This window comes from Canis lupus, chromosome 9 (assembly GCF_003254725.2).
Source record: "Canis lupus dingo isolate Sandy chromosome 9, ASM325472v2, whole genome shotgun sequence".
NCBI classification, from domain to species: Eukaryota; Metazoa; Chordata; class Mammalia; order Carnivora; family Canidae; genus Canis; species Canis lupus.
Genome location: NC_064251.1, coordinates 3,125,240 through 3,151,806, shown reverse-complemented (window position 1 = coordinate 3,151,806; position 26,567 = coordinate 3,125,240). Strand labels below are relative to the sequence as shown.

The 26,567-nt window shown below is 62.0% G+C and overlaps 2 protein-coding genes and 1 long non-coding RNA gene across 3 annotated transcripts in view; 1 reads left to right on the top strand and 2 right to left on the bottom strand.

The window, feature by feature from the left end:
- TIMP2 (TIMP metallopeptidase inhibitor 2) overlaps positions 1-2,121 on the bottom strand; it is a 47,872-nt gene extending 45,751 nt beyond the window's left edge. The window contains exon 1 of the mRNA XM_025468195.3: positions 1,957-2,121. Within this exon, the coding sequence (XP_025323980.1) occupies positions 1,957-2,086 (130 nt within the window). The 5' untranslated portion in view covers positions 2,087-2,121. The remainder of the gene's footprint in view (positions 1-1,956) is intronic.
- Positions 2,122-16,376: 14,255 nt separating this feature from the next.
- On the bottom strand, positions 16,377-21,533 carry LOC112672880 (basic salivary proline-rich protein 4-like). The gene is made up of 7 exons (XM_035720528.2): positions 21,525-21,533; positions 21,244-21,483; positions 20,540-20,588; positions 20,394-20,444; positions 19,678-19,914; positions 17,990-19,306; positions 16,377-16,953 (listed from the first exon to the last, which is right to left on the bottom strand). The coding sequence occupies exons 1-6, from the start codon at positions 21,531-21,533 to the stop codon at positions 19,050-19,052; spliced, it is 843 nt and encodes a 280-aa protein (XP_035576421.1). The 3' UTR covers positions 16,377-16,953; positions 17,990-19,049.
- Positions 21,534-21,565: 32 nt separating this feature from the next.
- Positions 21,566-24,107, top strand: LOC112672879 (uncharacterized). Its single transcript, XR_003144574.3, has 4 exons — positions 21,566-22,226; positions 22,869-22,971; positions 23,259-23,506; positions 23,686-24,107. It is a non-coding gene; the product is annotated as an uncharacterized LOC112672879 (long non-coding RNA).
- The last annotated feature ends 2,460 nt before the right edge of the window (positions 24,108-26,567 follow it).

Genomic DNA, 26,567 nt, shown 5'->3' with positions numbered 1-26,567 from the left:
GGACTTCGGGCCGCCTCAGCTGTGACAGAGACAACCGCTGTTGTTTTGAGGCTCCCCCGTTAGCGGATTCAGTGCAGCGCACAGGGATCTCACAGCCGGGGCTCTGCTGTGCAAGTCTGGTGTCAGCAGCCCGACTGGGCCTCTGAGCTGGGACGGGGTCAAAGTTTAGGCTCCTTAGTGATTTGGATGCGAAAAAATGGGACACACGTGTCAGGAGATCCAGACGGAGGTGAGAGGAACGCACACAGCAAGAAGGAACCTGAAGGCTCGCTGAAGCTCCTCGACCCTGACCCTTTGCTGCCCTGGTTTACTGGGCAGGCCAGGAAGCGGCTGGAAATTCTTCCAGCAGCTGAAGAGTGTGAGGTGGACCCGAGGCCCTGCCCCTTCCTGCAGGCTCCTGCGAACCAAGCCCAAGCGCCTCACGAGGTTCCTTCTGGGCCTTGAGACCATCCCGCCCTACAGCTTCATGGGCAGGAGCCTGGCCGTGTCTCAGCAAAGGGGCCCGGTCAGGCCCAGATGCCCAGCGGACACCCCAGGGGAAGGCCAATGTGCATCGCCCTCAAACCTGCTGGGCAAGCCAAGTTGGGGAGCCAGCCTTACTTAGTCCCCTGCCTCGGGGTTTACGGAAAACTCCTCTGCAAGCACCCACGCCAAGATGGCCGGAGCCATGTGATGCCCACAGGTAAGAACACCTGAGGTCTTCCTGGGCCAAGCGGCAGGTCAATGGGGCCAACTGGGGTGTGGCCAGGGGCCGTGGGGAGCTCAGGAGGGCATGGCCGACAACAGGAGGAACCCAGGGACCCAGGCTCTGAGTCTGCACAGGTGAGGGCAGCCAGCCTCACTGCATCTGGCCTGGCAACCGGACGCTCTGCTGGCTGAGGCTTAGAAGCACAACATAAACCTGTTGAGAAGCCAATTGTGGGGGGGGGGGGGCAGTGACCCCCCTGCTGTGCATCTGTCCTTGTGGCTAGACTTGCCCTGGGAAATCCCGGCTGACCCTCACCAGGGCAGCTGGAGGCCCGGACGGAAACCTCTGGGGTCCTGGGGCCCAGCTGGTCCCTCCCATTTCTGCCACCTTCTCCCCCACTTGTCTCCGGCCCCTGTGAGGATCCAGGATCGGAACAAATAACGGGCTCCTCCTGCCTCCCGGGCTCACCCCCACCTTTGAGGGGCAAGGGTGCAGAGCATGAGAGACATTTTCCGAGGGTCCTACGCGGCCACGCAGCCCCACTTGGCCCCAAGTCTCCAGTGTGCGGGGATGTCCTGAGAAAGCGGTCCGGCAGCGAGCCTCTCGCGGACCCTCCTCCCACCGGGCCTGGCCGCAGGGCCCCCCTCCGGGCCAGGGGCTCCGGCTGCCCCTCGGGGCTGCCCCTGCGGCCCGGGGAGCCTGGGCAGAGCCGGGAAGCTCCCCTCTCCGCCCCAGCCGAAGCCAAGGTGAGCCCGAGCCGGGCTGGAGGGCTGGAGGGAGAGGCCGGGGCTGAGCGGCCAGCCCTTCCCCTCCCAGCCCCGGGCCGGAGCCCAGCTCCCGCTCGGCCGCGAAAGTTTCTCGGGGTCCCCGTCCTCCCGCGCCCGGGCCAGGGCCAGGCCTGCCCCGCCGCGCCGCGTCCCCTCTCTCCCCGCCCCCCCGCCCCCCGCGCTGGCATCCCCGGGCCCTGCGCCTGCCAAGCCCGGTCCGCTCCCTGGCTCCCTGGCTCCCTTCTTGGGGCTGGGGCTGGGGCTGGGGCTGCGGAGGAATTTCGGTGGAATTTTGAGGTTGAGAAGCATCTCGGCGAGAGGCGAAGAAAGGGAGACGCGCGGGGGAAAGAGAAAGTGCGATCCTGGCGTCCACTTGCAGGATTCCGGGAGGCCCGAGGCCGGCGTCCGGGCGTGGGCCCCGGCGGGCGGGCGGGCGGGGCGCGCGGGGGGCGCGGGGGCGCGGGCGGGGGCGGGCGGGGGCGGGCGGGGGCGCGTGCTCACCTACGTCCGCGTTGCAGAACGCCTGTTGCGGGTGCACCGGGGAGCAGCTGCAGGCGTCGGCCGGGCGCGGCAGCGTCGCCAGCAGCAGGAGGCCGAGCGCCAGGCGCAGGCTGCGGGCCGCGGCGCCCATGGCGGGCGGGGCGGGGGCGGGGGCGCGGGCGCGGGCGCGGGCGCGGGGCTCGGCCGCCGCGGGTGTGCGGGCGCTGGCCTCGGGGCGCGCCGGGGCCGCCCTCCGCACCGGGCCCGCGCTCGCCCGCGCTAACTCTCCCGGGTCGCTGGGGCGCGGGGCGCTGGGCGCGGCGGGGGCGGCGGCGGCGGCGGGGGCGGCGGGGGCGGCGGCGGCGGGGGCGGCGGGGGCGGCGGGCACCGGGGCCTGCGCTGCCTTCTACGGATGCGTGCGCTGCGGGCGCGGGCCGGGCCGGCCTTTTATCGCGCTCCGGGGCGTGTCGGCTCCGCCCCCCGGTGGCCGGCGGCCAATGCGGCTCCGGGAGCTCCCGGCCGCCCCCTCCCCGCGCCCCCGCCCTCCCCCGGACGCCGCTTTGTTGTGCGCGGACCCGCCGACCGTCCGGGGCCCAGCGCCGCGCACCTGGCCCCGCAGCGCCCCGGCCCCCGCCCCCGCCCCCGCCCCCGCCCCCGCCCCTCGCAGGTCGCCCGGGGGCGGGGCGGCGCCCAGGGGGCCCTCGCCCAGCGCCCGGGACTCGCAGCCCACCCCCCCACCCCCGGGGGCCCCTTCCCCTCCCCCCTTCCCTTCCCCCTCCCGTTCCCTCCCCCTTACCCCCTCCCCTTCCCCCTCCCCCTTCCCTTCTCTTCCCCTTCCCCTTCCTTCCCTTTCCCCCTCCCCCCTTCCCCTTCCCCCTTCCCTTCCACTTCCCTTCCGCTTTCCCTTCTCTTCCCTTCCCTTCCCCTTTCCCCTTCCCCTTCGCCTTCCCCTTCCCCTTCCCCTTCCCCTTCCCCTTCGCCTTCCCCTTCCCCTCCAGCTTGGCACAGGAGCCAGACACTTCCCACCCCTGGGGGTCCCTGAACTGGGGCCTGGTGCGCTTCAAGGAGGGACCCCTGCCCACCAGTGCCCCTGGGGTGGGGTGGGGGGGCTAGGTGGCCTGGGGAAGCTTCCTGGAGATTCCTTTTATAAATGGAGGTCTTAGAATTTTAAGTGCGCTTGGCCAGTTCAGACGGAGGGGGAGGGGGAGTGGTTACTATGAACAAAACAGGATTTTATATAAACTGGCCATATTTTTGACCAGCCAACAAGAGCGGGGGGGGTGGGCCTAGGAGTCCAGGAGGCGGTGCGATTGGAGGGAAGCATTTGCTGGGCTCTGCTCACACAGTTCTGCTTTAGCCCACGAATGTGGGACTGAGGACTTCCGCCCCCCAAAACAGTTCTGTGTTCCCAGAAAGGCCGGATCTCCCAGGTGCAGAAAAGCCTGTGAAGTGTGGCTACCATGCGCCTGTCACCGAGGCTGCCCTGGGCCCCCCTGTGCTCGGTGCTCTTATACACAGGACCCTGCTCTTGCCCACAGGACGTCTGTAATCTAGCCGGACGGCTGTCAACTGAGAATGACACCATTGCGAGTAATTGGCCACTAAGCTGTGCGGTGCCGACTCGCCATAGGAAACTGTAAAACACTGGAAGGCTGGAGGAAAAAAAAAACAAAACCAAAAAACCAAAACGGTTTCTCTCTGTTTACATGTGCTTTGCAGCACACAACTGGGAGCAAAGTTAGATAGGCAGAGTGGTTATTTTTAGTACCCTGCCCAATCCAAAATCACTTTTTCAGCTTTTGTCCACGTCAAATAGAGTTGTGTCGTTTTGAAATGAGGTAGGGTGCTAACCTTTTAGTCGTTGGTTCAGAAAATTATAACACGACAGCTGCCTCTGCCTTCTCCTCTCCGTCTTTCTTTATTACAAGTGGAATAAAATGTCAAAATGCACTTGAACTTTACAGAATTCCCAAGTCGATTTGTTAGCATATGAGAGAAACAGATAATCTGGGGACGCCTTGTCCAACAGGTGAGATACACGCATAAGCAATCAAGTACACACGAGGGTGATAACTACCCTGGAGGTAGGTTTGATGGCGGCACAAGATTGGGGGGCGGGCAGATGGCTATTGCATGGGGGTGGAAATAAGGGACCTGGCCTACCTGCCTGCCCGCCTCCCTTCCTTCCATCAGCAGTGCTTTCTGGTGCATCTACGGGGGACGGGGGACGCTGTCCTAAAAGGGTATTCAGAAATTCAGAACAGGGTGCCTGGGTGGCTCAGTCGGTTAAGCATCTGCCTTCGGCTCGGGGTTGTGATCCAGGGATCTTGGGATAAAGCCCCACATTGGGCTCCCCGCTCAGTGAGGAGTCTGCTCCTCCCTCGCCCTCTGCCCCTCGCTCTCACTTGTACTCGCTCTCTCTCTCTCAAAATAAATAAATAAAATATTAAAAAAGAAAAGAAATCCACAGAACAGACAAAAGTCCCAGGGGCAGTGGGTAGAAAGACCCCTGAGCCAGTGAAGGAGGAGGAACATGCGGAAGGGAACCAGCTAGGACCCACTTGTTGTCAGGGGAGCTAGGAGGGGAGGGGGCACACATTTTATTTTGAGTGAGTTGGGAGCTTTTGGCGGGTTTTGAGCAGAGAGGCAGGGCAGGTCCCTCTGTAAGGATGGAGGGGGGGGGGCGTGCAGAGGGGGTTGAGCATGACTCAGACACAGCAGCCCGGCCACCTCGCCAGCCCGCCAAGCTTCTGCCTCCCCGTCCGTGAAATGGCCATTAAACCCCTTTCCCAGTAGATTCCTCTGAATGGCTGGCCTGCCCCCTCGAATCTGGTGCATGTGCGCTGTTACCACAAGGCAGCAACGCATCAGATGACTCTCATGAGGGCGCAGCAGGTGAAGGGACAGAGCAGTCCCTGAAACCCAGGCTCCTCCCCCAGCCCCGCGTCCCCCACCCCAGCCATCTGACCACCACCTGATGCCCGCAGCAGCCTTGGCTCCTATGGCCCTCCCTCTCTGTTCTCCTTCCCATCCTTGACCTGCTGTTCCAGGTGGTATCTTCCATCTCAAAACCAAGGAAACCGAGCCTCAGATAAGGAATGTACTGAGGATAGGAGGGGATCGGAATCTGGCCGTTGGCATCCACAAGAAGGTCTTCTATGGGCTCTCCTCTCCATGGCCAAGAGGGCTTGACAAGGCAAGGTGACATCGGGGCAAGGGCTGCGCTGGGAATCCCCACCCCGAGGAGGAGGGCAGGGTCAGGACGCCCCCCACCCCACCCCCTGGGGCTCGCTGCTAACCGGCCTCCTCTACCTTGATACCGGGGAGTGGGCCAGTGGGGTGGCCATGCAGGAGATCCATTCTGATGACGGCCTGCTGGACGTCAGCTTGAATCCTACCCAGGGCCTGACTCCGGGCTGAGTCAGGTTAGACAGGAGGGGGCCTGCACCTGCCAGGCCAGCTGGGGAGGGGGCCTTCCAGGGCCTTCCAGGGGACCACATTCCTGGGCCCCACCGCTGACCCCCAGAAACATCCGCCCTGCGCCTGCCTCCCCCACCAAGGGATGTTTCCAGTGCAGAGCGCAGCAGAGCTGTCACCCATCCCACTCACAGCGGGGCACGCCCAGCAGACATGTCCTGGACTCTGCTTGGCAGGATCAACACTGACCGGGGCCAGGAGGAAATACCAGGGCCTCCTCCCTGTTGCTCTGTCAGGTACACAGAGTCAGGGTGACCTCCCAGGCCTCGGGCAGGAGGCCCTGCCGGAGCAGGCTGTGTCCACCCAGCCCTTGGGGAGGGCACCCACCGGAGGCGGGTCTTCTCCATAGACTCACTCTCTCCTCTTGGAGAAGATCTACTCCCTCCCAAGTGTGGAGCGAGTGTGGAGCCTTCTCTCCCTGGAGACAGCTGGAGTGGGACTGAGGGCTTCACACTCCTTCTGGCAGGTTCCAGGGAGCCAGACGCTCCACAGCGTATGGGCATTAAAACTGGCCCCACAGGCCCGGGGAAGCTAGATGCAAAAGGGCAGGAGTGCCTCCGACCGCTCTAGGTGGGGCGGTGGAGAGTGGGCGGCCGTGCACGGAGGTGGGGGACATCCGTGCGCCTGGCTATCTGGGAGGTTTCCGGGGTGGTGGGTTGTGTGGCTCTCGGAGAGGCGATCGGGATCACCATGGGCCCCCGTCCAGTCTGGGCGTCTGACTCACGGCCACATGGGCAGGTGGTGTCCCCCCAGCCCAGATATCTGTTCCTCATGTTCCTTGGCCAGGGCTGTTGACCACAGAACATCCACGATGACAAGAAGGTGAGTCAAGAAGAGGCAGGGCCGACTGTGGCCTGGAGATGGGCTGCAGTTCCTGCACAGTTAGCGTGCTCGTGGCCAGCGGTGGACGCTCCAAGGACCTTCCACATCCATTCACTTCATTAAGGACCTTAGGAGTCGTCTAGGGCCCGGGGCTGACTTCCCTGCCTCAGGGGAGCTGACCTCCGGGCCAGACTGTTCTCCTGCAGGGGCGGGGGCGGGGTGGGGGCAGGGGGAGCACGCCCTGTGCACTGTGGGTGTTGAGCAACATCGCTGGCCTCCACCCTCTAAATGCCAAAGGCACCCCCCGAGTTCTGACAACCAAACACATCCTCAGACATTGCCTAATGTCCCTGAGTGAGAGCGAAACCGCCTGGTTGATCACCACCAGCTAAGGGAAGCTTGATAAAAATCTCTGGACTTGAGAAAGCAAAATGCAGAGAGAGATAAACAAGCCTCGATTCCTGTAGCGCCAACACGAGTGCATGTGGTGGTGGGGGGTAGCCGTGCCAGCCCGTGACCTGCGCCAGGGCACGCAGGATGGCGTACCAGTCTGTCCACGTTGGCTCTCCAGGGAGACGGGGAGGGCAGACGATGTTTAAAGGGTTGGGTTTTTTTTTCCTGCAAGTGTCCATGAGAAAACAGCACATGTAATATTTCATTTACATGACGTTACGTACACACGAGGGCAGAGCCACACAAGTAAGAGGGAGTCCGCCACAAAGTTCTTGGAGAGTGTCACCAGGTGGTGGGGACCTGGGTGAGCATCGTGTCCTGCCCCTGGGCTCCAAAGGGATGCTTCAGCTCCACAACGGAGAGCTCCTGGGGCAGAAGTGCGGGTCTTGGCTGGACTTTGCCCTGGTCCCAGCACCCCCCCGCCCCCCTCCCCCGCCTTTGCATCGGTGATCCCCCCCCCCGCGCCCCCCCCCACCGCCCTTGGCTCCTGCCTCCCTTGGGGCTTCCCTTCGCCGTGGCACCCCTGGCACTGGCTTACACTGTCTCCCCAGGTGGGGGGGCTTGGCCCCTCTGCCACCCCTCCAGGAACCCCCATCCCCTCCCAGGCGGGCGCCCCACAGGGAAGGCAGTGAGCTGGGCACCCACCTTGCGCCCCCTCCCGCTCCAGGGCGCGCAGCCTGCACAGGCCGGGCACAGTCCCAGCGCCGCCCGCCTGCCGGGCTGCTCTGATCCAGCCTAGAGGAGCTCCAGAGAGAGGGAGGGAGGCCGGCCCTGGTGAGCGGCAGGCCCATGAAGTCACTGGCTTGAAGTGGCGGCCACATCTGTGCCGTCTGGGAGAGACGGCTCACTCACTCACTCACTCAAGTCCCCCGGCAGGCCGGCTGGCGCCACCACCGCGTCCCCTGGGCGAAGCCCCCGCGGACGCTGTTCCACCTGGACTCGGTGTGTGCCCGGACTGGCCCCCAACGCCCGGGCTCTCCTCGCACCCACCCCTGCACTTCGCTCCTGCCAAGCCCCGAGGACGAGCCCCGCTGCTGCCGCTCCAGGTCCCTGGGCCCAGGCCACCGCCTCTGGCCCGGGCCTGTGTCATGTGCCTTGTCCCACGGGCGGGCGGCTCGGGGATGGGGCCAGCGAGCGGGGCCGGGAACCAGCGCTCCTCCATCCGTCCCTGGCCCGCTGCTCTGGGAGACCTCCTGGGCTGGCCGGCGACCCGGGGACCAGGTGCCACCGGGAGCAGGACGGGGAGCAGGACGGGCCGGCGGGCGGGTGGGCGGACAGAGGACAGGACTGGCGGGCCGCGTGCCGGGGGGAGCAGAGGCCGGCTGCTGCTGGTTTCAGGTCCCCTCCCCTGGAAGCCCGGGCTGGAGGCTCAGGTTCCCTGCGCCATCCCTTTCTTCTTCGGTGCTGGCAGTGACGGGCCCACGGCCATGATGTCATCGCCTAATCCAAACAGACTGGGGGGGGCTGGTTTGGCAGCGCTGGCTGGCGGCCCGTGCTGAGTGCAGCAGTAAATTTCATTTCAAGGCTGTGATTAGGACTGTGCCCAGGAATTTCCTCTTTCTCTCTCCTTCCCTCTCCCCATCCTAGTTTTCTTCCTCTGTTCCTGCCTGGCCTGCTCTCCTCTCTCCCCAGGTCTCTCTCCTCGGGGATGCCGCGGGGTCTCGGTATGGCCAGCAGCGTCCCGCTCCCTGCCCAGGCTCTTGTGTCACCTTCAGATCCCAGCCTAGGTCATGCCCTGGACGGCCTCCGGGGCGGGATGGGGTGAGGGTGAGGGTGAGGGTGGTGGTGGTGGGGATTCCCAAAGGCGCTCCTTCAAGCTTGCCCTGAAATGCCAGGCAACAGGAAGAGCAGGGTTTGGGGTAGCTCTGGTCACCGGCAGGACCAGAAGGCGGCAGAGCCATGAGAAAGGCAAGGAGGGACCCGGCTCCTTGGAAAGCGAGTCTTGGGTCCTTACTGCCATCTCCAGCTGTTTGCTGGCATTTGGGTGAGGCTCACTGGCGCCTCCGGCCCTCCTCGGCCAGGACAGCCTGCCCAGCTCCCCAGGCAGGACGGCCCCAAAGGCAGTTGCTCACTCTGGTGCTGGCATCTCCCTGGCCTGTCTGGCCCCTATAGTGCAAGCGCGACCAGGTGAACCGTCTTACTCTGTGTCCTGGTGCTTCTCTCGCCTTCCTGGGGGGACCCTGGCTCTGTCCTGGCCGTCCTGGAACACGGCCAAGAGCCAACCACCCGTGCCCCTGCTTTCTCCTGCCACCACTCAGCCACCCCTCACAGGTGTGGCCTGGATGCCTGCGGGGAAGGCACCGGGGTCTGGGAGGGTGATGTCCCTGCACCGTTCCCATCAGTGCTCCCTATCACATCAGACGGTAGTCTGACTCTTTGGGGAAGTGGGGGGATGCCCGGGTGCCCCACCCCCTGACCCCTGGAAGCCCGGGCTGGGCTCAGGCCAGACCCCGGCACTCCTTCCCCACCGAGCCAGAATGTGGCCTGAGATCCCTCCAGTCCAGGCCTGTGAGTGATTTCCAGCCCAGGGAGGTGCCCAGCTGAAGTTGTGTGGACAGCGGCGTGCCCGCCCTATAAGGGGCAGAGAACCCCCTCCAATCCCATTGCCTGGACTCCTCGGGCTCCTTGTGTTTTCTCTAAAAGGTTACTTGTTTTTGTGTCTTTTCCATGACTCCCTGCTTCTTCTGGTTATAGCTCCTTTGTTCGTTCATTCACCTGTTGGATGAGTATGTGCCAGGGCCCTGCAGGTGCCAGGGGTCTGGAAGGACCAGAAACCATCGTTAGCAGAAACACCTACAGAAGGAATTACGAGTGGGTGTGGGTGCTGGATGGTAGAGCAGGGGCATCCACGGGGTCCCGGGGGCAGTGGGGGGGGGCAGTGGCTGCCTGGGATGAGACCCGGACAATGGTAAGAGCCATCCCGTCAGGGGTGGGGGCTGGCGGGGAGGACACCGTTCCAGGTGGAAGGACAGACCTGTGTGAAGGCACCCAGGTGTGAGGAGGCAGGGGCTGTGCAGGGGGCCGGGGCCGGGGCCGGGCGCAGACCTGGGCTGGGAGCAGGGCCTGGGCTGTCGTCATGGAGGCTCTGAAGGTAAGAGGTGGGAGACAGGCAGGCAGCAGCTGTCGGTGGTGACTCACTGCCGAGCAGGGTGATTGGAAACACATGTCCCGCCAGAGAGCGCGCATTTATTACTCAGAGCCGAGGGTTCTCGGACCACAAGGGAGTCAACGGGGAGAGGCTGGGGAGGGGGCGCGCCTCCGGCGCCCTTCCCTGCTTCCCTGCGGGGCTCCCTGCGCCTTGACATCCTTTAGGGGATCCTCTTCCACCCTGGCCCTGCCCCTTTTGCTACTTTTTTTTTTTTAAAAAAAACATTTGTTATGACAACTTGCAAGCACATTCCCGCGGAGAGAGAACAGGCCGGTGCTCGCCCAGCCACGAGGACGGTGCCCGGCTTTGAAAACCATCAGGCCGTCGGCCCGGCCCCAGCCCCGGCCCCGGCCCGTTATTGTGAAGCCAACCCCAGACGTTGTAGTTCCTGTGTCAATTGGGAAAGAGAAGTTTGGGTGTTTTTGTTCGTTTGTTTCAAGGGTTATCTGTTCTTCCTCTGAGTAGAGAAGTACATTAACTTTTTAAATTTTATGAGGGCTTATCTCGGCACCAGACTTCTTTTTTCTCCTCTTTGGGCAAAACCAGCTCCCCGGAATCAGTTGAACCAGGGGGTTTTTTTGTTTTGTTTTGAACCAGGGTTTATCTCTCATCACCAACTGCAAGCCTTGTGCATGATTGCTTATCCTTAGCCATCACTGCTTCCTTGTTTGCAGAATGGCATCCTCCCAGCCGTACTGTCGAGAGGAGCTGCAGGACAGTGTCCGGCACATGGCAAGCCCTGGATGCTATTGGTGGGAAGGGACCAGGAAACAAGCAAACAAAAAAACAAAAAAAGCAGCTTGCATTATTTGGAAGCTGCTGGAGCCAGGATTCAAAGCCAAATCTGCCACACTCTAAAACCTGTTACCTTTTCCCACCAGCCACTGCCCAATCAGCATACTTTTTAGGGTCCTTTGAACCCAGCTGCCCAGTGATTTTCACTCATAATCCAGAAGGCCCTTCTGCTCCAAACCCATTCCCTGGACACCGAGGTTGGGGGAAATGTCCGGACATAGACAAGCACTTTCTTCGAGAACTCAAGGCCCTTGGGAGCCTCCCAGCCAATGGGAGGAACAGGAAGAGGGCTCCCTCCCCTTGGGCTCTGGTGCCCTGAGCATAACCCGCCTGGGTCTTTGGGCTCTAAAGGAATAAACATCCAGGTGAGATGGTTGAACTAAAGTGGGCTTTATTCAAAGGATGCAGAGAACGTCCTGAGGCTGATGGGTGCAGCTGTATGTCGAGGACCTGAGAGCCCTTGAGGCTCCTCCTCCATCTTCCTCCTCTGGCTCCCCTGGGTGGCTGGGCCCAGCCCCTTGCCTCTCGCTGGCAACCCTGTGTTTCTGCAGCTCAGCCTGGCTGCCCCGCCACAACCTCCTGGCCCTTTGGTTCAAACATCAGTCCATTCTCCTTCTGAGTGTGACTCTGACGGGCCAGACAGGGTCCAGTGACCACCCACACACAGCTCAGTGGCTGTGGCCACCAGCACCAACTGGGTGGACAGGGCCTGGATCCGAAGGAGAGGGAGAATGGTCCCTTCAGAGCAAGTGCCCTCCCTCCCTCTTGGAGGGCTTGTACCCTCTCCTTTTGACCATGGGAAAAGGTCATCAGGGTCTGGCCGTTGGCATGGGAGAGGTTTGATCCACAAGAAGGACACTGTGGGGGCTGTCTCCCAAACCTTGGGATCTCTCAATACCTGAATGTTGCTCAGGATGGATGAGGCCCCAACCCTGGCCTTGCCCAAGGCCACGACTCCCGGCAGCTGCGGAGGGCAGCAGATGCCCCAGACTCGGACGTCGCCTGAAAGGCATGTCTGGGGCTGCTACTCCCTAATCGGCTGCCAACGAAAATATTTTTTGCAGGTTCCTTGTGAGCTGAGAATGAAAACACAACACCCAGCAGGACAAGTGGGGGGGAGGGGGTGAAAGGTCTGGCTTTCTCCAAGGGTCTGGAAGACACTGAGGGATGACATCACTCAGGCACAGCTGGATGGCCAGTCCTGGAGGCCCAGGGGTGGGGAGGCGGGGGCAGGTGAGCAGAGTGGCCGAAGGTGGGGAGGTGCCCAGGACTGGGGCAGGAAATGGGATTGCTGGAAACACTGTGTGCTCTAAAAAGGCCAATTACATGGCTCAGTCTGAACCAAAGTGCCTCCTGGGAGGAATGCACTAGAAATGCCTTTTTGAGGGGGTCTGCAGAGGCTCTGGCTTAAAATAAACAGAACAACAATAACAATTTCTAAAAAGTACAGGCGGAGTTTTCAAAGTTCAGGTGAACAGAAAGGAAAAAATATAACTAATACTCATGTAATCAGAAAGAACCACTGCTGGGACGCCTGGGTGGCTTTGGCCCAGGTCGTGATCCTGGAATCCCGGGATCGAGTCCCGCATCGGGCTCCCTGCATGGAGCCTGCTTCTCCCTCTCTCTGTGTCTCTCATGGATAAATAAATAAAATCTTGAAAAAAAAAAACTGCTAATATTTTGGCAGCTTGTATCCATCCTTAAAAATCGCACCTGTGTGCATATACGAATATTTCCATACATACACCAACGCGTGGGTAGCAGGTGATATTGTAATGTCCTATTTTGTAGCTTGCTTATGTTAAGCCCAGGAAGTCATCGTGAACATCCTTCTCCAGGTCACTGAACAATTTCCTGCAGCACCGTTTCTAACATCTGCCTGGCATTCTGATGTGGGCTCTCCCCAGGAGGCGGGAGATGAAGCTGCCGGTGGTGGCAGCTCCAGGCTTGATGGTCCTTATAGCTCCCAGTCCCAAAGAGTAAGCAGGTGGCCTCAGCCGTTGCTATGGCAAAATACCCAAGGAAGGCTCTGATTGGCCAGCCTTGAATCCTGTGCCCATCCCTGAGCCAGTCTCGGTGGCCAGTGGAACTGAGGGCTTGGATTGGCCAGGCCTGAAGCACGTGCCCATCCTGCAGCCAGGAAGGGGGTGAGGGAGGGGATGCTGGGCAGACAAAAAGCGTGGAGCCCCCACGGACTGCAAACCAGCAAGAGCCCTGGGCACGCACGTGCTGACACCAACAGCCGAGGGCCGTCATCCTCATCCTCGACAGCCCCGCAGCTTGGGGGGCCCACGAGTACACAAAGCCCAACGAAAGATGGGTTCGATGACAAAGGGCCAAGAACCAGGAGGACTCTGGGTACAGCTCTGTCCTTCCACCATGACCTTGGCCAGTCTCCTTACTTCTGGGGGACTCGGGCTTCCTCATCCATGACATGGGAATGACAACACGTCCCAGGATTGTCGGGCTATTGTGGGATTTCCACTTGTTGGCGTGAGCAAGAGCACCCTTGGGAGCCCAGACACAGTGGGAGCTTGGTAGATGGGACTCAGTAGCAGTGGTGGCGGCAATATCCCAGTGGGGCTGGGGACACCATGGTGCCCAGTCAGGGAGCGCCAGACGGTGCTTGGGGAAGGCTTTGACGTGTGCGTGGTAGATGCCTTAAAACAAGAGCAGGAAACAAGCACAGTGGCCACCAAATGACGACTGGGTAAAGGCACGGTGTACTCGTGAGATGGGATGTTATGTGGCCCTAAAGAGAGCGGAGCACAGACACCTGCCTCCCGGGCACAGGCCTCAGAAGCGTGCCAGGTATGCTCGTATGAGTCCCTTCATCCGATATGAATAGGTGAGTCTGCAGGGACGGAAGTACAGTAGGGCTGCCGGGCTCTGAAGGGAGGTGGGGGGCGGGGGGTGATGGGGGGCTGACAGCTAAGGGCTCAGGTTTTCCCTGCACAGGCAGGGCCGGCTCCTCAGGCTTGTCAGGGGGACACGGGATCATGATGGGAAGAGGTGGCGAAGGTTTGAGCCACACACTCCCAGGAGAAGAGCTTTGGTGGCACCTGGCTACCCCCGCTGGTTGGAGAACCACACTCACTCGCACCCGGTGATCTGAGCAGCAAGGCCCTGGGGCAGAGGCCAGTGCTCCCCACTGCACCCCCACCAGCTCCTTCATGCCCATCACCTCCTTTTAGGCAGGATGACCCGCCAGCGTACGAGCACGGATGGCACCGGCCCCCACTCCAGCCCCCGGGACCGGGGGGATCTGCGGGCCTGGCCTCAGGCTGGGAGTTGTTGGTGGGAAAGGGGGTGCGGGGGTGTGGGGGCGGAGCACAGCAGGAGGACAGTGAGGGGGCGAGCTTGGCTTCTTGTCTCGGGCTGGCAAAGGCAGAACTTTGCGGGCGGAAGGGCACACGAATCTTAAGGAAGCCATCGGGGAAGCCGGGGGTGGGTGGGGGGAGAAGGTGGGGGAGTCGAACACACTGGCCTGGATGGAGCGACGAAGTGGGGACCCCATGGCGGGGGGAGCTGCTGCGGGCGCCGGGCAAGGCGGGCTGGGACAAGGGGTGGGGGGCCCTGCTTAGGATTGACGGCGGAGCCTTTGTTAAATCTTTATTACTTGCTATTTTTTATTGAATAAAGTTTAATTTTTAGGGTGGGTTTAGTTTTACAGAAAACTGAGCAGATGGTATAGACTTCCCACACCCTCGCCCCACCGTGTTCCGTGTTGTCGTCACCTAACAGAGCGCGACACATCGGTCACAGCGTCATAGTCCGCTAGGGCGCTGTGACGAACACGCCGCGGGGCCGGCGGGGTGGTGGCCCGTGTTTCCCACAGGTCGGGAGGCTGCGGGCCCCAGGTCAGGGTGCAGCCTCGGGGTGGCTGGTGAGGGCCCGCCTCCTGCCTGTGGGGCGTCTTCCTGCTGTGACCTCACGTGGCGGCGAGAGGGGCAGGTGACCCCCCGGGTCCTCACTTACCAGGGCACTAACCCGACATGCGTGCCCCCCGCTCATGGCCCGATCACCTCCCGTGGGGGGTGGGCATGATCTCAGCGTGAATTTTGGGGTGCAAACACATTTGGCCCATGGTTCACGGAACCAATACTGGGATCTAATTATTAACTAGAGCCCAGGTTTAAATTAGGGATCATCTTGGTGGCGCAGAGTGTGTGGGTTCGGACACATGTACACGACGATGTACATTCACCACGACAGCGTCATACGGAATAGTCGCCCTGCCCGAAAGTCTCCACCTGTGCGCCACCTGTTCATCCGCCCTCGCAGATTTGGGGTCTTCCTGAGAGTGACGTTCGCTGAGACAGGACGAAGTCCGGCGTGAGCGTGGCTCACAGTCCCCACGAGGCCCCGGCGTCTTGGCGTGGCCTCGTGCCGTCACCCCAGGGCCGCCTGCTGCGTGCCCCTCTCCTGCCGCCTGGGCTCTGCACCGGCCAGCGGCCCCCCACACGCGAGAGGAACAAGAGCACCTTTGTTTTGGGATCGTGCAGGAAAACAGGAGGCCCACACGGAATGAGGCTGGGTCTGCACCATCCTACTGCCGCCGCTGAGGCCCTCTGTCCACCCGCCGTTGGCCGCGCCACAGGGCACGGAACGGCCGGAACCGCCGAGGGTGCCCCGTCCCCCCGCAGGGAGCCCAGCATCGGTGGCCCCGAACTCTCCCGGTGTCTAACCTGCACGCATGTTATGAAATCACGTGGCTGCTGTGTTCTCGGCGACTGTGGGGGTTGCTGGGCAGACCTGCGGCTCGAGGGACGGGCAGCCCCGGCGTCCGGGGCGACGAGCTACAGGAAGGCACCGACCCAAGGCGGGCGGGCTGGTGGCAGGTCCCAAGCGGGCTGGGATGCTCTCCGCGAGGCCCAAGCCCAGGCCCAAGTTCCCGAGGAGGCCGCCCGGCTCGGCCATCTCAGGCCTATGACCACACAACCGGCCCAGTGTCGCCTGCCACGTGCAAGCCCGTGTGGCCCTCACCCCCACGCACACCGAGCCACGCGCTCACCTGCTGGCCCTTGGGGCTCAGATCCAGAGCCTCTGATTTCCTCTTGTCCAGGGTGTCGTGACAGGTGCGATGCTCTGTGATCCCCCCACCCCCGCCCCGCCCTGGACGGGTCACCGCCCGAGCTTCAGATGCTTGACGGGTGTGCGCCTCTGACCCAACATCACGTGTGTCCCCCTCCCCATAGAGAGATCGAAAGCCACTTTTTCTTGAGATACAACACACATTCAGACAAGGGCACAGATCTCAAGGGTGGAGCTTGGTGCATCCCCGCAAAGTGAACACGTCCCGTGACTGCCGTCCAGGACAGCCCCAGGGCGTCCCCAGCACCCAGCACCACCTCCTGCATGGCCCCCGGGTCTCCCCCCACCCCCATCCGCCCCCGCCGCCCTGCTAGACCTCAGTCCTGACCACTAGCCCTGGGACTCACTCCGCCAGGCTTCTATTTTAGGTCAGACCGTCTCAAACACACAATTTGCCAAAAACCTGTCTTGTTGTTTTTGCAGAGATGATTTTATTGACTTAGGAAATACGTAGTCACTGTTAGTTCAGTTTGACTTTTAAGTCCTTACCGACTGTTTCTCTGTATTTCTCTGTATCGGGCGACCGTCTCAGAGGACAGCTTCCCAGGCGGCCAGCATCCTGTCTCCTGCACCGCTCAGCACCCCCCCCCCCCCCGGCCCAGGCTTAGCCAGAGTCAGTCCAACGGCCCCCTCCCCTCCCTGGGGAAGTGCCCCAGAACCGAAGCACAGGTCACCTCTGAGGGAAGGTCCCATCGCCCTCAGGACAGCAGGGAAATGTCAAGCATCATCCTGTCGCCGAGAAAGGACACGAGGTCCATCAGCGACGGGCGTGGGCTCCCTGTCAGGTGAGATTTTCAAACTATTCTCGTCTACACCTGCTGAGCTGCAGCAGACCACACAGAGACCCAGGTCACCACAGGCACCAGAGCCTCGCAGGTGGGAATGATGGGCGGCCACCACCCTGAGACCAGCCTGAGGACGGGCCCCCAGCGGGCAGCTTGGAGCAAGTGCCCTGTCTCCGCCCCCCAGGCCCTGGGCGCCCACGCCCTGGAGGAAGGCAGGCTGCAGAAGGAGCTGGCCAGGCATGCTTTTCTCAGAAACACTCTCAGAACACACATTTTTTTTTTCCTTTTATCATCCTCAGCGAGGCTTTCTGCGGCAAAGCTCCCTGATAGGCCAGGCAGGTGGGAGGGAATGTGCCCGTGGAAAGTCAGCCGTGGAGTGGGGCTGCCCGCGCCAGGCCGAAGGCTATTCCCGGAGCGAGGACCCGTCGATCGCCGTGCCCTGTGCTGAGGGTAGAAAAGTCCCCGGGCTGGCCTCCCCCCGCTGCTCCCCGGCTCCCCGCACATCCTCTCCACCCCCCACCCCACCCCGGGGAAGATGGGCTCCCCTGCTCTTCCTCTGCCAAAGTCGCGTCTGTTTGGGCTTTGAAAATGAGAGGCAGTGAATGAACCTCGCCGGGTACGGAAGCAGAGAGGAGAGCGGGGTTACGCTATAAGCATCTAAAAATTCTGGAAAGGGGCACCTGGGTGGCTCAGTGGTTAAGCACCTGCCTTCGGCTCAGGGCGTGACCCCAGGGTCCCGGGATCGAGTCCCACATCAGGGTCCCCGCAGGGAGCCTGCTTCTCCCTCTGCCTGTGTCTCTGCCTCTCTCTGTGGGTCTCTCATGAATAAATAAATACAATGTTAAAAAGTAAAAAAAATTAAAATTCTGGAAGAATAGCTCCACCGGTTCTCATTTCTCTCCACGTATGGCTCAAAAAATGGAGTGTCCCGTGCTGTGCTGGGCGTTGGGGATAGAGAAAAAAGGCTTGAGGCCTGGTCCTTGCTCCTAAGCCGCTTATTGTCTAGTCGCACAGACCAACATTTAGACAACCCCACAGTGAAATAGGAAAAATATTATACTAGCCTCTTCTATTGGGTAAGATACTCTCAATTATGAATAGCTATGCACAGGGGATCCCTGGGTGGCCCGGGCATGATCCTGGAGACCTGGGATCGAGTCCCACGTCAGGCTCCCTGCATGGAGCCTGCTTCTCTCTCTGCCTGTGTCTCTGCCTCTCTCTCTGTCTGTCTCATGAATAAATAAGATTAAAAAAAAAAAAGAGTAGCTATGCACCAAACGTATACAGAGACGTATATGTATACGAGAGGCAGAGACACAGGCAGAGGGAGAAGCAGGCTCCATGCAGGGAGCCCGATGTGGGTCTCGATCCCAGGTCTCAGGATCACACCCCAGGCTGCAGGCAGCACCAAACCGCTGCGCCACTGGGGCTGCCCCATATACAGTCTTAAATGGTAAAGTAGGTGTATTGGCTCGCCTACCTGAATTGTCCCAGGGAAGGCGGGCCATGTGTGATCAAGGTTCTCCCCTCCTCTGTGCATCGGCTTCTTGCTCAAATTGGGTTACCTCGTGGTTGCATAAAGGGCTGCCCGTGCAGCCAGGCTATGTGCTTCCAGGTTCAAGTTGCTCTCTTCAACCACAGACCCCGTCTTGAGCTTTGCTATGGGCTGGGTGGTGGTGGTATAGACTCTTCTGGCTTTGTGACCTTAGGCAAGTTACAGACCTTAGTTTTTGTAATAGGTGGAGAATAACAGCCCCAGTCCATTGAGTTGTGGTGAGAAGTAATCGATGGAATGAGTGTCAAGCACTCAGCATGGCCCCCCGGTGTGCAGGAGGTGCTCAGTGAACGTGGCTGGAGGGGACACCCTGACTGCACCCTGAGCTTCTCCTTCCGTTCTCTGGGGGGACTCCAGACACGGTGGGCAGAGTCAAGTCTTCCCCGGGGCCTCATGGATGCAACCTCGACACTCATCCTCCAGTACGTGGGGCCCGAGCAGCTCTCTGAGAGGAGGAGCCGAGGCCCTGGGCTGAGTTCCCAGCCAGCAGCAGCAGCAGCCACTTGTCAAGCATGATGTCCCCCCGCTCCCCGCCCGCTGGATCTGCTCCAGCTGGTGCCACGTGCAGCAGGGATGCACACGTCCTCGCTGAGCCCAGGTCACCAGAGGCAGGACCAAGATACAAGATTTGGTCCATAGGTTTTGGGGTGATTTGTGCTACAGAAACAACCAGAACCGGAGCTCCGGAGGAGAGGTCCATCCTGCCTTCCAGTGGAGCTGGAGCCACTGCGGCCGTTTGGGCGCCATGAGGGAAGGCGGTGTGAGGTTTAAGTTGCTGCTCTGGGAGGTAGAAAAGGAGTGGGGCGCCTCGTGCCAGGTCCCCCGGGGCGCGGCTGGACCGCTGCCTCGGCTGCCCACGAAGCCGCCCCGCTTCTGCGCCTCGCAGGGAACACCAACACGACACCTTCTCCACGGGGTGAGCCTTTCGGAACTGGATCCGGTATCATCATGGCCCAAAGCGCCCCGACTGACGCAGCTCCTGTGGCTAATGGGGCCGTCTAAGCCGAGGGCGAGGTCTCTCCACCAGGACCCTGGAGGCCGCGGGGGGGGCCCCGTGGTGGCACCCGGCTGCAGGCGGGCTGGAAGGCAGGCCGGCCGCTCCGGGTGAGAGAAGGTGAGGGTCAAGGTGATGGGTCTGCAGAAGGCTTTGCTGAGGGCCGGCTCTCAGGGGCGGGCTCCGGGGTACCCGTGACAGGAGGAGCCGGTGTTGTGTGAAGACCCGAGGCTGAGCTGTTGGAGTGGCTTCAAGAAAGTGGCACCGACCGTCCTTCCCTCGTCCCCTCTGCCCCCACGGGTTTTCTTGAAACTATTCCTCCCACGGCCTCACTGCCTGACTGCCAGCAGGATTTGGGAAAAGACCCCTCCCCCACCCAGGGCCCCGTGGAAGCTTCTGGGCCGAGGTGGCTGTGCAGCAGCTTCGCGGCTGGCCACTGTTCTCTGCCCTCGAACACAGGACTGTTTCAGCCGCCTGTCCTCCCGGTATTTGTTCTTGGTTGGTCCCCACCCAGACTGACCTCAGCCCATCCCACCCTCCAGCCCAGGGCAGCCTCCCCACCCCCCAGCGCCCCCTCGCACAGCTGGTAGCTGTTACTGCTGAGCCCTCAGATGTTTACCAAAGGGCTTGCTCTGCATTTTCTCTCCTCTGGCATCAGAGAGTCTTAAAGGGGCCCCACTGGTTTTCCTCCTCTTGGGCCACGGGGTCCCCTTCCTCTCTGGATTTCTCCTCTTGGGCTGCGGGGTCCCCTCTCCCTCTGGATTCTTGACCTCGGGTGGGCAGGTGCCAGGGCTGGAACAGCTGGGGCCTCCCTTGGTGGTCAGCCCCGAGGGCTGTGACGGCCGGGCCACCCTGGCTGTTGGACGAGACCCACCTAACTGGCCTTCTTTCCTCCTGGGCTGCAGGGCACGGCCCCATTCCCCAGGAAACTCGGAACAAGCCCCTGAGATCCACTTGTCCGAGGACAGCATGGTCCTCCCAGCCCGGCCTCCTCTCTGACTGGGGGAATAAAGGCAGGCGCCCCAGGGTTTGGGTGGCCCACGGCCCAGAAACACCCCACTATGCCAAAATGAAGAAAATCCTTCTCAAAGGAGCTGAAGCTTTTAAGCATTTTCAGAAATTCTCGGACCTTGCATGAGATCAGGCTGGCTGCCCACGCATGTATCCAACAGACCCCACCAAGGTCCAAGGGAGCTGCCCGGCCCAGAGGTGGGGGGGAGCCGGCCTGGCCCACGTGTGGTCGAGGGGGAGTCCTCCTCACTACCTCGGGCCAGGGCCTCAGAGGAGGGCAGACCAGACCCACCCGGGCCGCTGGGGCCTGCAGGGGCTGCTCACCTCTGCTCTCTGAACCCCAGTCGACAGCAAGCCTTTGAATTACAGTGAAGCCTAGAACCCAAATGGGCAACAGTGCCTGTAATCCAGAGCGGGGAGGGGGTAATTTATGGCCAGGCCTGGGGCGGGAGGGCACTGGGGTCTCTAACCTGGGTCTCTAGAAGAGTGGAGATTCCCAAAGGGCCTAGCACAGAGCTCCTGGTGGAGACAAGAGGAGGTACATAAATATCCTGCCCTAGACTGGATGTCCCCCCAAAATCTCATGTTGGAAACGAGCCCCTGATGTGACCATATCACTCTGGGAGGTGACCCGGTCATGGGGATGGAGCCTCATGAAAGGAATTAGTGACCTTATCGAAGAGACCCCAGAGCCTCTCTCGCCCCTTCCTCCCTGTGAGGACACAGTGACAAAGACAGCTATCTATGGACATGGATGAAGAAGGGCTCCCCCCACCGTCCCAGCCCCTTGACCTCAGACGTCTAGCCTCTAGAGCCCAGGGGAATGTGAGCCTGTTGTTTACAAGCCACCCCACCCCATCCGTCCGTCTGTCCGTGGTCATCTGCTGGAGCTGCCCCAGCACATTGAGACATGCCCTCACCCTCGTGTAAAAGGGGTGTGACAATGGGAGCCTTCAGACCCCCTTCATGTGGAACTGGCCACAGCCCCCTGTAGGGGGTGGAGGCGGGGAGACAGCGGGCCGCATCCACATTACAGAAGGAGGGCGGGGGGCAAACCCGGAGAGGTGACGTCTTCTGCCTCTGGCCACACAGTTGAGATGCGAGTTGGGTGAGTCTCTAAGGCTGCATCTCTCCTTCTGTGCCCAACCCCCGGGAGCTCAGAGGCCACGGTCACCTTGCCTGTGTGCTTCCAGCTGCCCAGGGAGCACGGGGTGTGGCCCAGGGCGACGTGGTGAGGCCGGTACACGCAGGGGCTCGGCCCCCGTGGGTGCTTCCCAGGGGGCCCGGGGTTCCTCTGGGCCTTCGCAGGCGAGTGCCCTCTGAGACGGCAGGGCGGGGAGGCCACCCAAAGGCCTCCCTTGGGGACTGCGCCTGGCCGCGGGCTTGAGAATAGCCCCCGGAGACGAGAAAGCCACTAGTCCCACGAAATGGCGAAATGGTGAAGGTCAAAAGCGCCGTTACCATCGCACCCCCCCCACCCCATCTTTGTGTTGCCACGGCAACGCTCCTCCGTGCCCGTCCCCGCGGGGTCTGCTGCGACTGAAGCAGGAGCCTCTCGCACACGCTCCTTAGAAAGGGCTGCTCTAATGGGGAACAGCTGCTCAGCACACCACGCGCGGAATCGAAGGAGCTGCCCTTGGCCACGGTCCCCTCCTCGCTCTGCCCCGAGGCCCAGGGCGGCTGCCCCGGCTCCCCACCTGGGAGTGCTCCCCCTCTGTTGAGCAATCCCGCAGGGGCCTGGCCGCCCAGCCTCCGCCCTCCCATTGGAGCCAAAAGAAGATGGAACCAGGGAGCCAGAACCTAGCGACCCAACCAGAATGGGGCGGTGGGGCCGCGATATCCTGACATAATAGGACACGATGCAGTTTATTAGGTCGGAGGGTGGGGCCGGTTGCCAGAGGAACCAAGCATGTGATTAGAGCCTTGGAACTTCCAGCCCCACCCCCAGATCTCTAGGTCGGGGAGAAGGGGCTGGAGGGTCCAATGGGTCACCAACGGCCACGGCCACGATGTAACCAAAGATGCCTTATGTGAAGGAGCCACCTCTGGATGGGGTTCCGGAGCTTCCTGGGTGCTGGGAGGGCTGCGCACCTGCAGGGCAGCTCCATGCTCCCTCCCTCTGTGGCTGTTTCCGCCTGGATCCTTTATCAAGACCTGGTAATGCCAAGTGTTCCCGGAGTTCTGTGGGCCGCCTGAGCAAAGGATCAAACCCAAGGAGGGGGTGGTGGGAACACCCTGGGGACTTGTGACTCGGGGGTGGTGTCATGGGATGAAGCCCTTAAACAGTGGGGGGCTGGGGAGGGCCTGTGCTCAGTCCAGGCGCTGGTGTCTGAGAGCTGGAGCCCTGTTACTGGAAGCGAAGCCACAGGGCAGGGGTGAGGAGGGAGGGCCCTCTGACACTCAGGGTCTCTGTCAGGGTGTTGGGATGACAGCACAGAGGGTGAGGGTATCCATCGGCAGCTCTCAGAGCCCCCAGGGGATTCCCACCCGCAGCCACAGGAGCAGTGGGGGAGGACAGACCCAGGGCTTTGCACTTGAGTGCACTGGAGTCTCTGGGGGGCTCTGGGAAGGCAGGGTCATGCCCTTGCCCAGGGCTCCAGGGCCCCAGAGCCCCTGACCCCATAGGACCAGGTAGGACTGGGGTTATGCCCTTCCCCAGGGCTCCAGGGCCTCGGACCTGTAGGACTGGGGTCATGCCCTTACCCAGGGTCCCAGGGCCCCTGACCCGGTAGGGCCGGGACGGTCCCGAGAATCTGTACTGCAACACGTTCCCCGGGCCACACTGATGCTGCTCACCAGGGACCCCACTTTGAAAACCGCTGCTAATTTAGACGATCCCACATGACCCAGACCTAAGCCGGCCCAGCGCTCCGCAGCCGCTTCGCCTCTACTTGGGACTGTGGTGAGATTCACGTGCTCGGTGTTTGGGTTCTTCCCCTTGGGTGTAGATGGGGTAGCCGGGCAGGGGGACGTGGTTCTGACTGCCCGAGTACTTGAACCAAGATTTGAGGGTGGCCTGTGTCCCTGGTCTATGCCGGGCATGCCTATGACCCAACCCTGAAAGATGAATTCCATCCAGTGGCTGCGGGGACACAGGGAGGGGAGACCTGCCGTGGAGGCCTCACTGCGGGGGCTCGTGCCGCGTGTTGCGGGCACAGGGCAGGGCAGCTGACTCAGTGCTTAACACAGGGACGTGTTCCCAGAGGTCATGCGTCCGAGCCATGGGTCTCCCAAGCGTAGTCCGGGCGAGCTGGTTAGCGATGCCGAAGCTCAGTCCCTTTTGGCCGGAGCCCCGAGACCCCAGAGGCCCCCAGACCTGAAGGAAGCCTGGAAATTACCTGGTGAAGAGGAAGTGAAAGAAGATTCCAGAAGAAGGGATCGTCTGCGTGCGCCCTGAGAAGGAAGAGAAGTCCTGTTGACCAGAGCAGGATTTGGGGGTGAGTGTTGGCGGTGGAGGAGCTTCTTTCTTTGGGAAGGGACCACCGTCGGGGAGGCTGCAGGCTGCTTCCCCCCACCTGGCTCGGGCGGCCAAAGCTCGGTCTGTCAGGTCGGGCACTGCTCCAGGAGGACGGAGGACCCCTGTCACTGGTACGGGTGGGGTGTCGTTCCACTACAGTTCCAAGAACAGATTGGAGCCTCAGGAACCGCTCTGGCTCCCCTGTGTTGATGACCAGGGGGCGCCGTGAATGGATGATGGCCCAGCCGCGTCCCCGGAGGGACCAGAAAGGACCAGAAAGGACCAGAAAGGACAGGCAGGCCGCCCTGGGTGCAGGGAGGGGGACTTGAGAGATGGGAGGCAGAAGGGCTTTAGAAGCCAGCAGGGTCCCCTCTGCACAAGAGGAGCCTGGGGGGCCGGGGTGGGGGCCCCAGTCTGCTGAACCCCGTAGCTGAGGCCTAGAAGGGCTCAGGTCCCCGGCCCCCCAGCCCCGGCTCAGTGTCAGCTGCCCCCATGGTGGTCCCCAAGTGCCGGCCGTGGGGCCCCCTCCCACTTGGGTGGTTAGAGTGTGTCTCGTCACATTAAACCAAAAGCTGTCTCTCCGCGGCTTCCCTGCCTCGGCCCCTGGATTCGAAAGATGTGGTGGTCGGCGATCCCCCAGCCCCGCCAGCCCGCAGCCACCTGAGGATCCCGGGGCCTGGCTCGGGCGCAGGTGGCCGCGGCCGGGGAGCTCGCCGGGCTCGGGGGTCTCCTCTAGTTGGGCGGGAGAGTCCATGCCTCCAGCGAGCGGACGCCAGGACGGGCGACGTGTTCCAGGTCTGAAGCCAGTACCCGGGGGATCCCTGGGTGGCGCAGCGGTTTGGCGTCTGCCTTTGGCCCAGGGCGTGATCCTGGGGCCCCGGGATCGAATCCCACGTCGGGCTCCCGGTGCATGGAGCCTGCTTCTCCCTCCTCCTGTGTCTCTGCCTCTCTCTCTCTCTGTGTGACGATCATAAATAAATAAAAATCAAAAAAAAAAAAAAAAAAAAGAAACCAGTCGCCGGCCGGAGGGGAGAGGGCTTTTCAAGTGAGAGACGTGCCGGAGGCCCCCGGTCTGGCTCTGGCTCCAGACGCCCAAGGGTGCTGTGGCAGGAAGGCAGGAGCAGGGTTCGGATTGGGGAGGGCACGCCCGAGCGAGGATACCCCTGCACCTGGACTCTGAGGGCCCCACAGTGGAGTGACGGTGTTCCCCGAAAGGTATGTCCCTGTCCTGACCCCGAGGACCCGTGCATGTGACTCTGGAAGAAGGGTCTTTGGAGATGTAATTAAGTTAAGGGCCTGGAGATGAACTCCCCCTGGTGGGGGGGTCAGGGGGAGCCTGAATCCAGTCACTGGCGTCCTTCCAAGAGGAAGGGGCACGAGAGGCTCGGGGCGTCCTGCTGACGGCCACAGAGGTGGGAGCCGAGCGGCCGCGCCACGGAGGCCGCAGCCACAGACAGAGCCTGGGGCCCACGCGCACTGGGCGCCTCCCAGGGAACCGGCCCTGCCCACACCGTCATTTCCAACTGTGGCCTCCTGTCCTGGGAGCCGTAGATCTGTCATTTCCAGCTGCGCATGCGGGGCGCCTTGTGCCGGGAACCCCGGGAAGGGAACACAGGCCGGTGGGGATTCCCACCACTCCCGGGTCCAGCGGGGATGGCGGGGAGCCCCTGGATCTGAGGCTGGCCATCGGGGGGTGCATGGGGGTCGCAGGTGCTGGGCAGGCTCCACTAAGGAGCACGGCAGCCGGTGACACAGGCAGGTGCTGTCCTAGCCTCACCCTGGCATCCCCCCCACCCCCTGCTGCTGACCAGTCACCCCCTCGGCCCTCCCGCAGGTCACAGCCCCCGGTGCCTCTGAGCCGTCCCCTCCCTGGCATGTTTGTCTGCAGGGACCCTGGTCCAGCCGCGCCCTCCTGGCCCCACCCCCTCCTGCACCACGCAGGCCCCCTGAAGGCGAGCACCGGCCTGGGGCCACCTGCCTGGGACCTGGGAGGTGTGCAGAGGAGCCACCCGGTGGCGGTGGCAGCGGTGGTGGTGGCGGCGGCACAGGAGGCAGGGCCGGACCCGGGCTCTGCTTCCTTCCCTGCGTTTTGCAACAACCACATGCTTGGCCCGGGCCCTGGCGGCCCCCCCCAGCGACATTCCTTCGGAGGATCAGCTGCTGCCACATCAAACCTTTTCTGTCCAGCTCTCGGTGGGGCCCAGGGCCCGCCACCCTCGCCCGGGGCCACGGGTGGCGGCCAAAACCCGAGGCACGAGGCCTGCGCAGCAAGGGGACGGCCTCTGAAAACCCTTCCTTGCGTCGTAGCTCCTCAATTAAAAATAAATAAATAGGGGATCCCTGGGTGGCTCAGCGGTTTAGCACCTGCCTTCGGCCCAGGGTGTGATGCTGGAGACCCGGGATCAAGTCCCACATCGGGCTCCATGCATGGAGCCCGCTTCCTCCTCTGCCTGTGTCTCTCATCTCTCATGAATAAATAAAATAAAATCTTTAAAATAAATAAATAAATACACGTAAAAACCAGACAATAAAAACCCTTTGTTGCATGAGAGATACACAGGTATTCACGGGGTCAAAGGGTGACCCGTGAACCCCATCCCCCCAACAGAAGCACGGATGTGGTCCCCTGCTCCTCACCCCTAACCAACAGTGGGGGTGGGGTGGTCCCCCAGGAAGAAGGGTGGGGGGTGGCTGTGGGGACTCGGGAGACACCCAGAGTGCTCCGCAGCTCGCGGCTGACCTAAGTCTTCTGTGGCTGCACACGTGTGACCAGAGTCCTCCCGAGCGGCGGGGCGATCCCCCACCCCGACTGGCGCGTCCTGGGTTCTAATGGATTCAACTGTTTCTCGGGGCACCTGAGATCTGCCCCCCCAAGCTCGGGACACCTGTGGCTCTCAGGCGCCCCCGGGCTCCGCGCAGCAGGGGTGGGTCCCAATGCGGTGGTGGCCCCGGAGCAGCGGGCACATCCGTAGCCGGGCTGCTGGTTCCGGTTCCAACATCACCACGGGAGTCCCGCCGCCACCTCAGCCTCCCAGCTACGG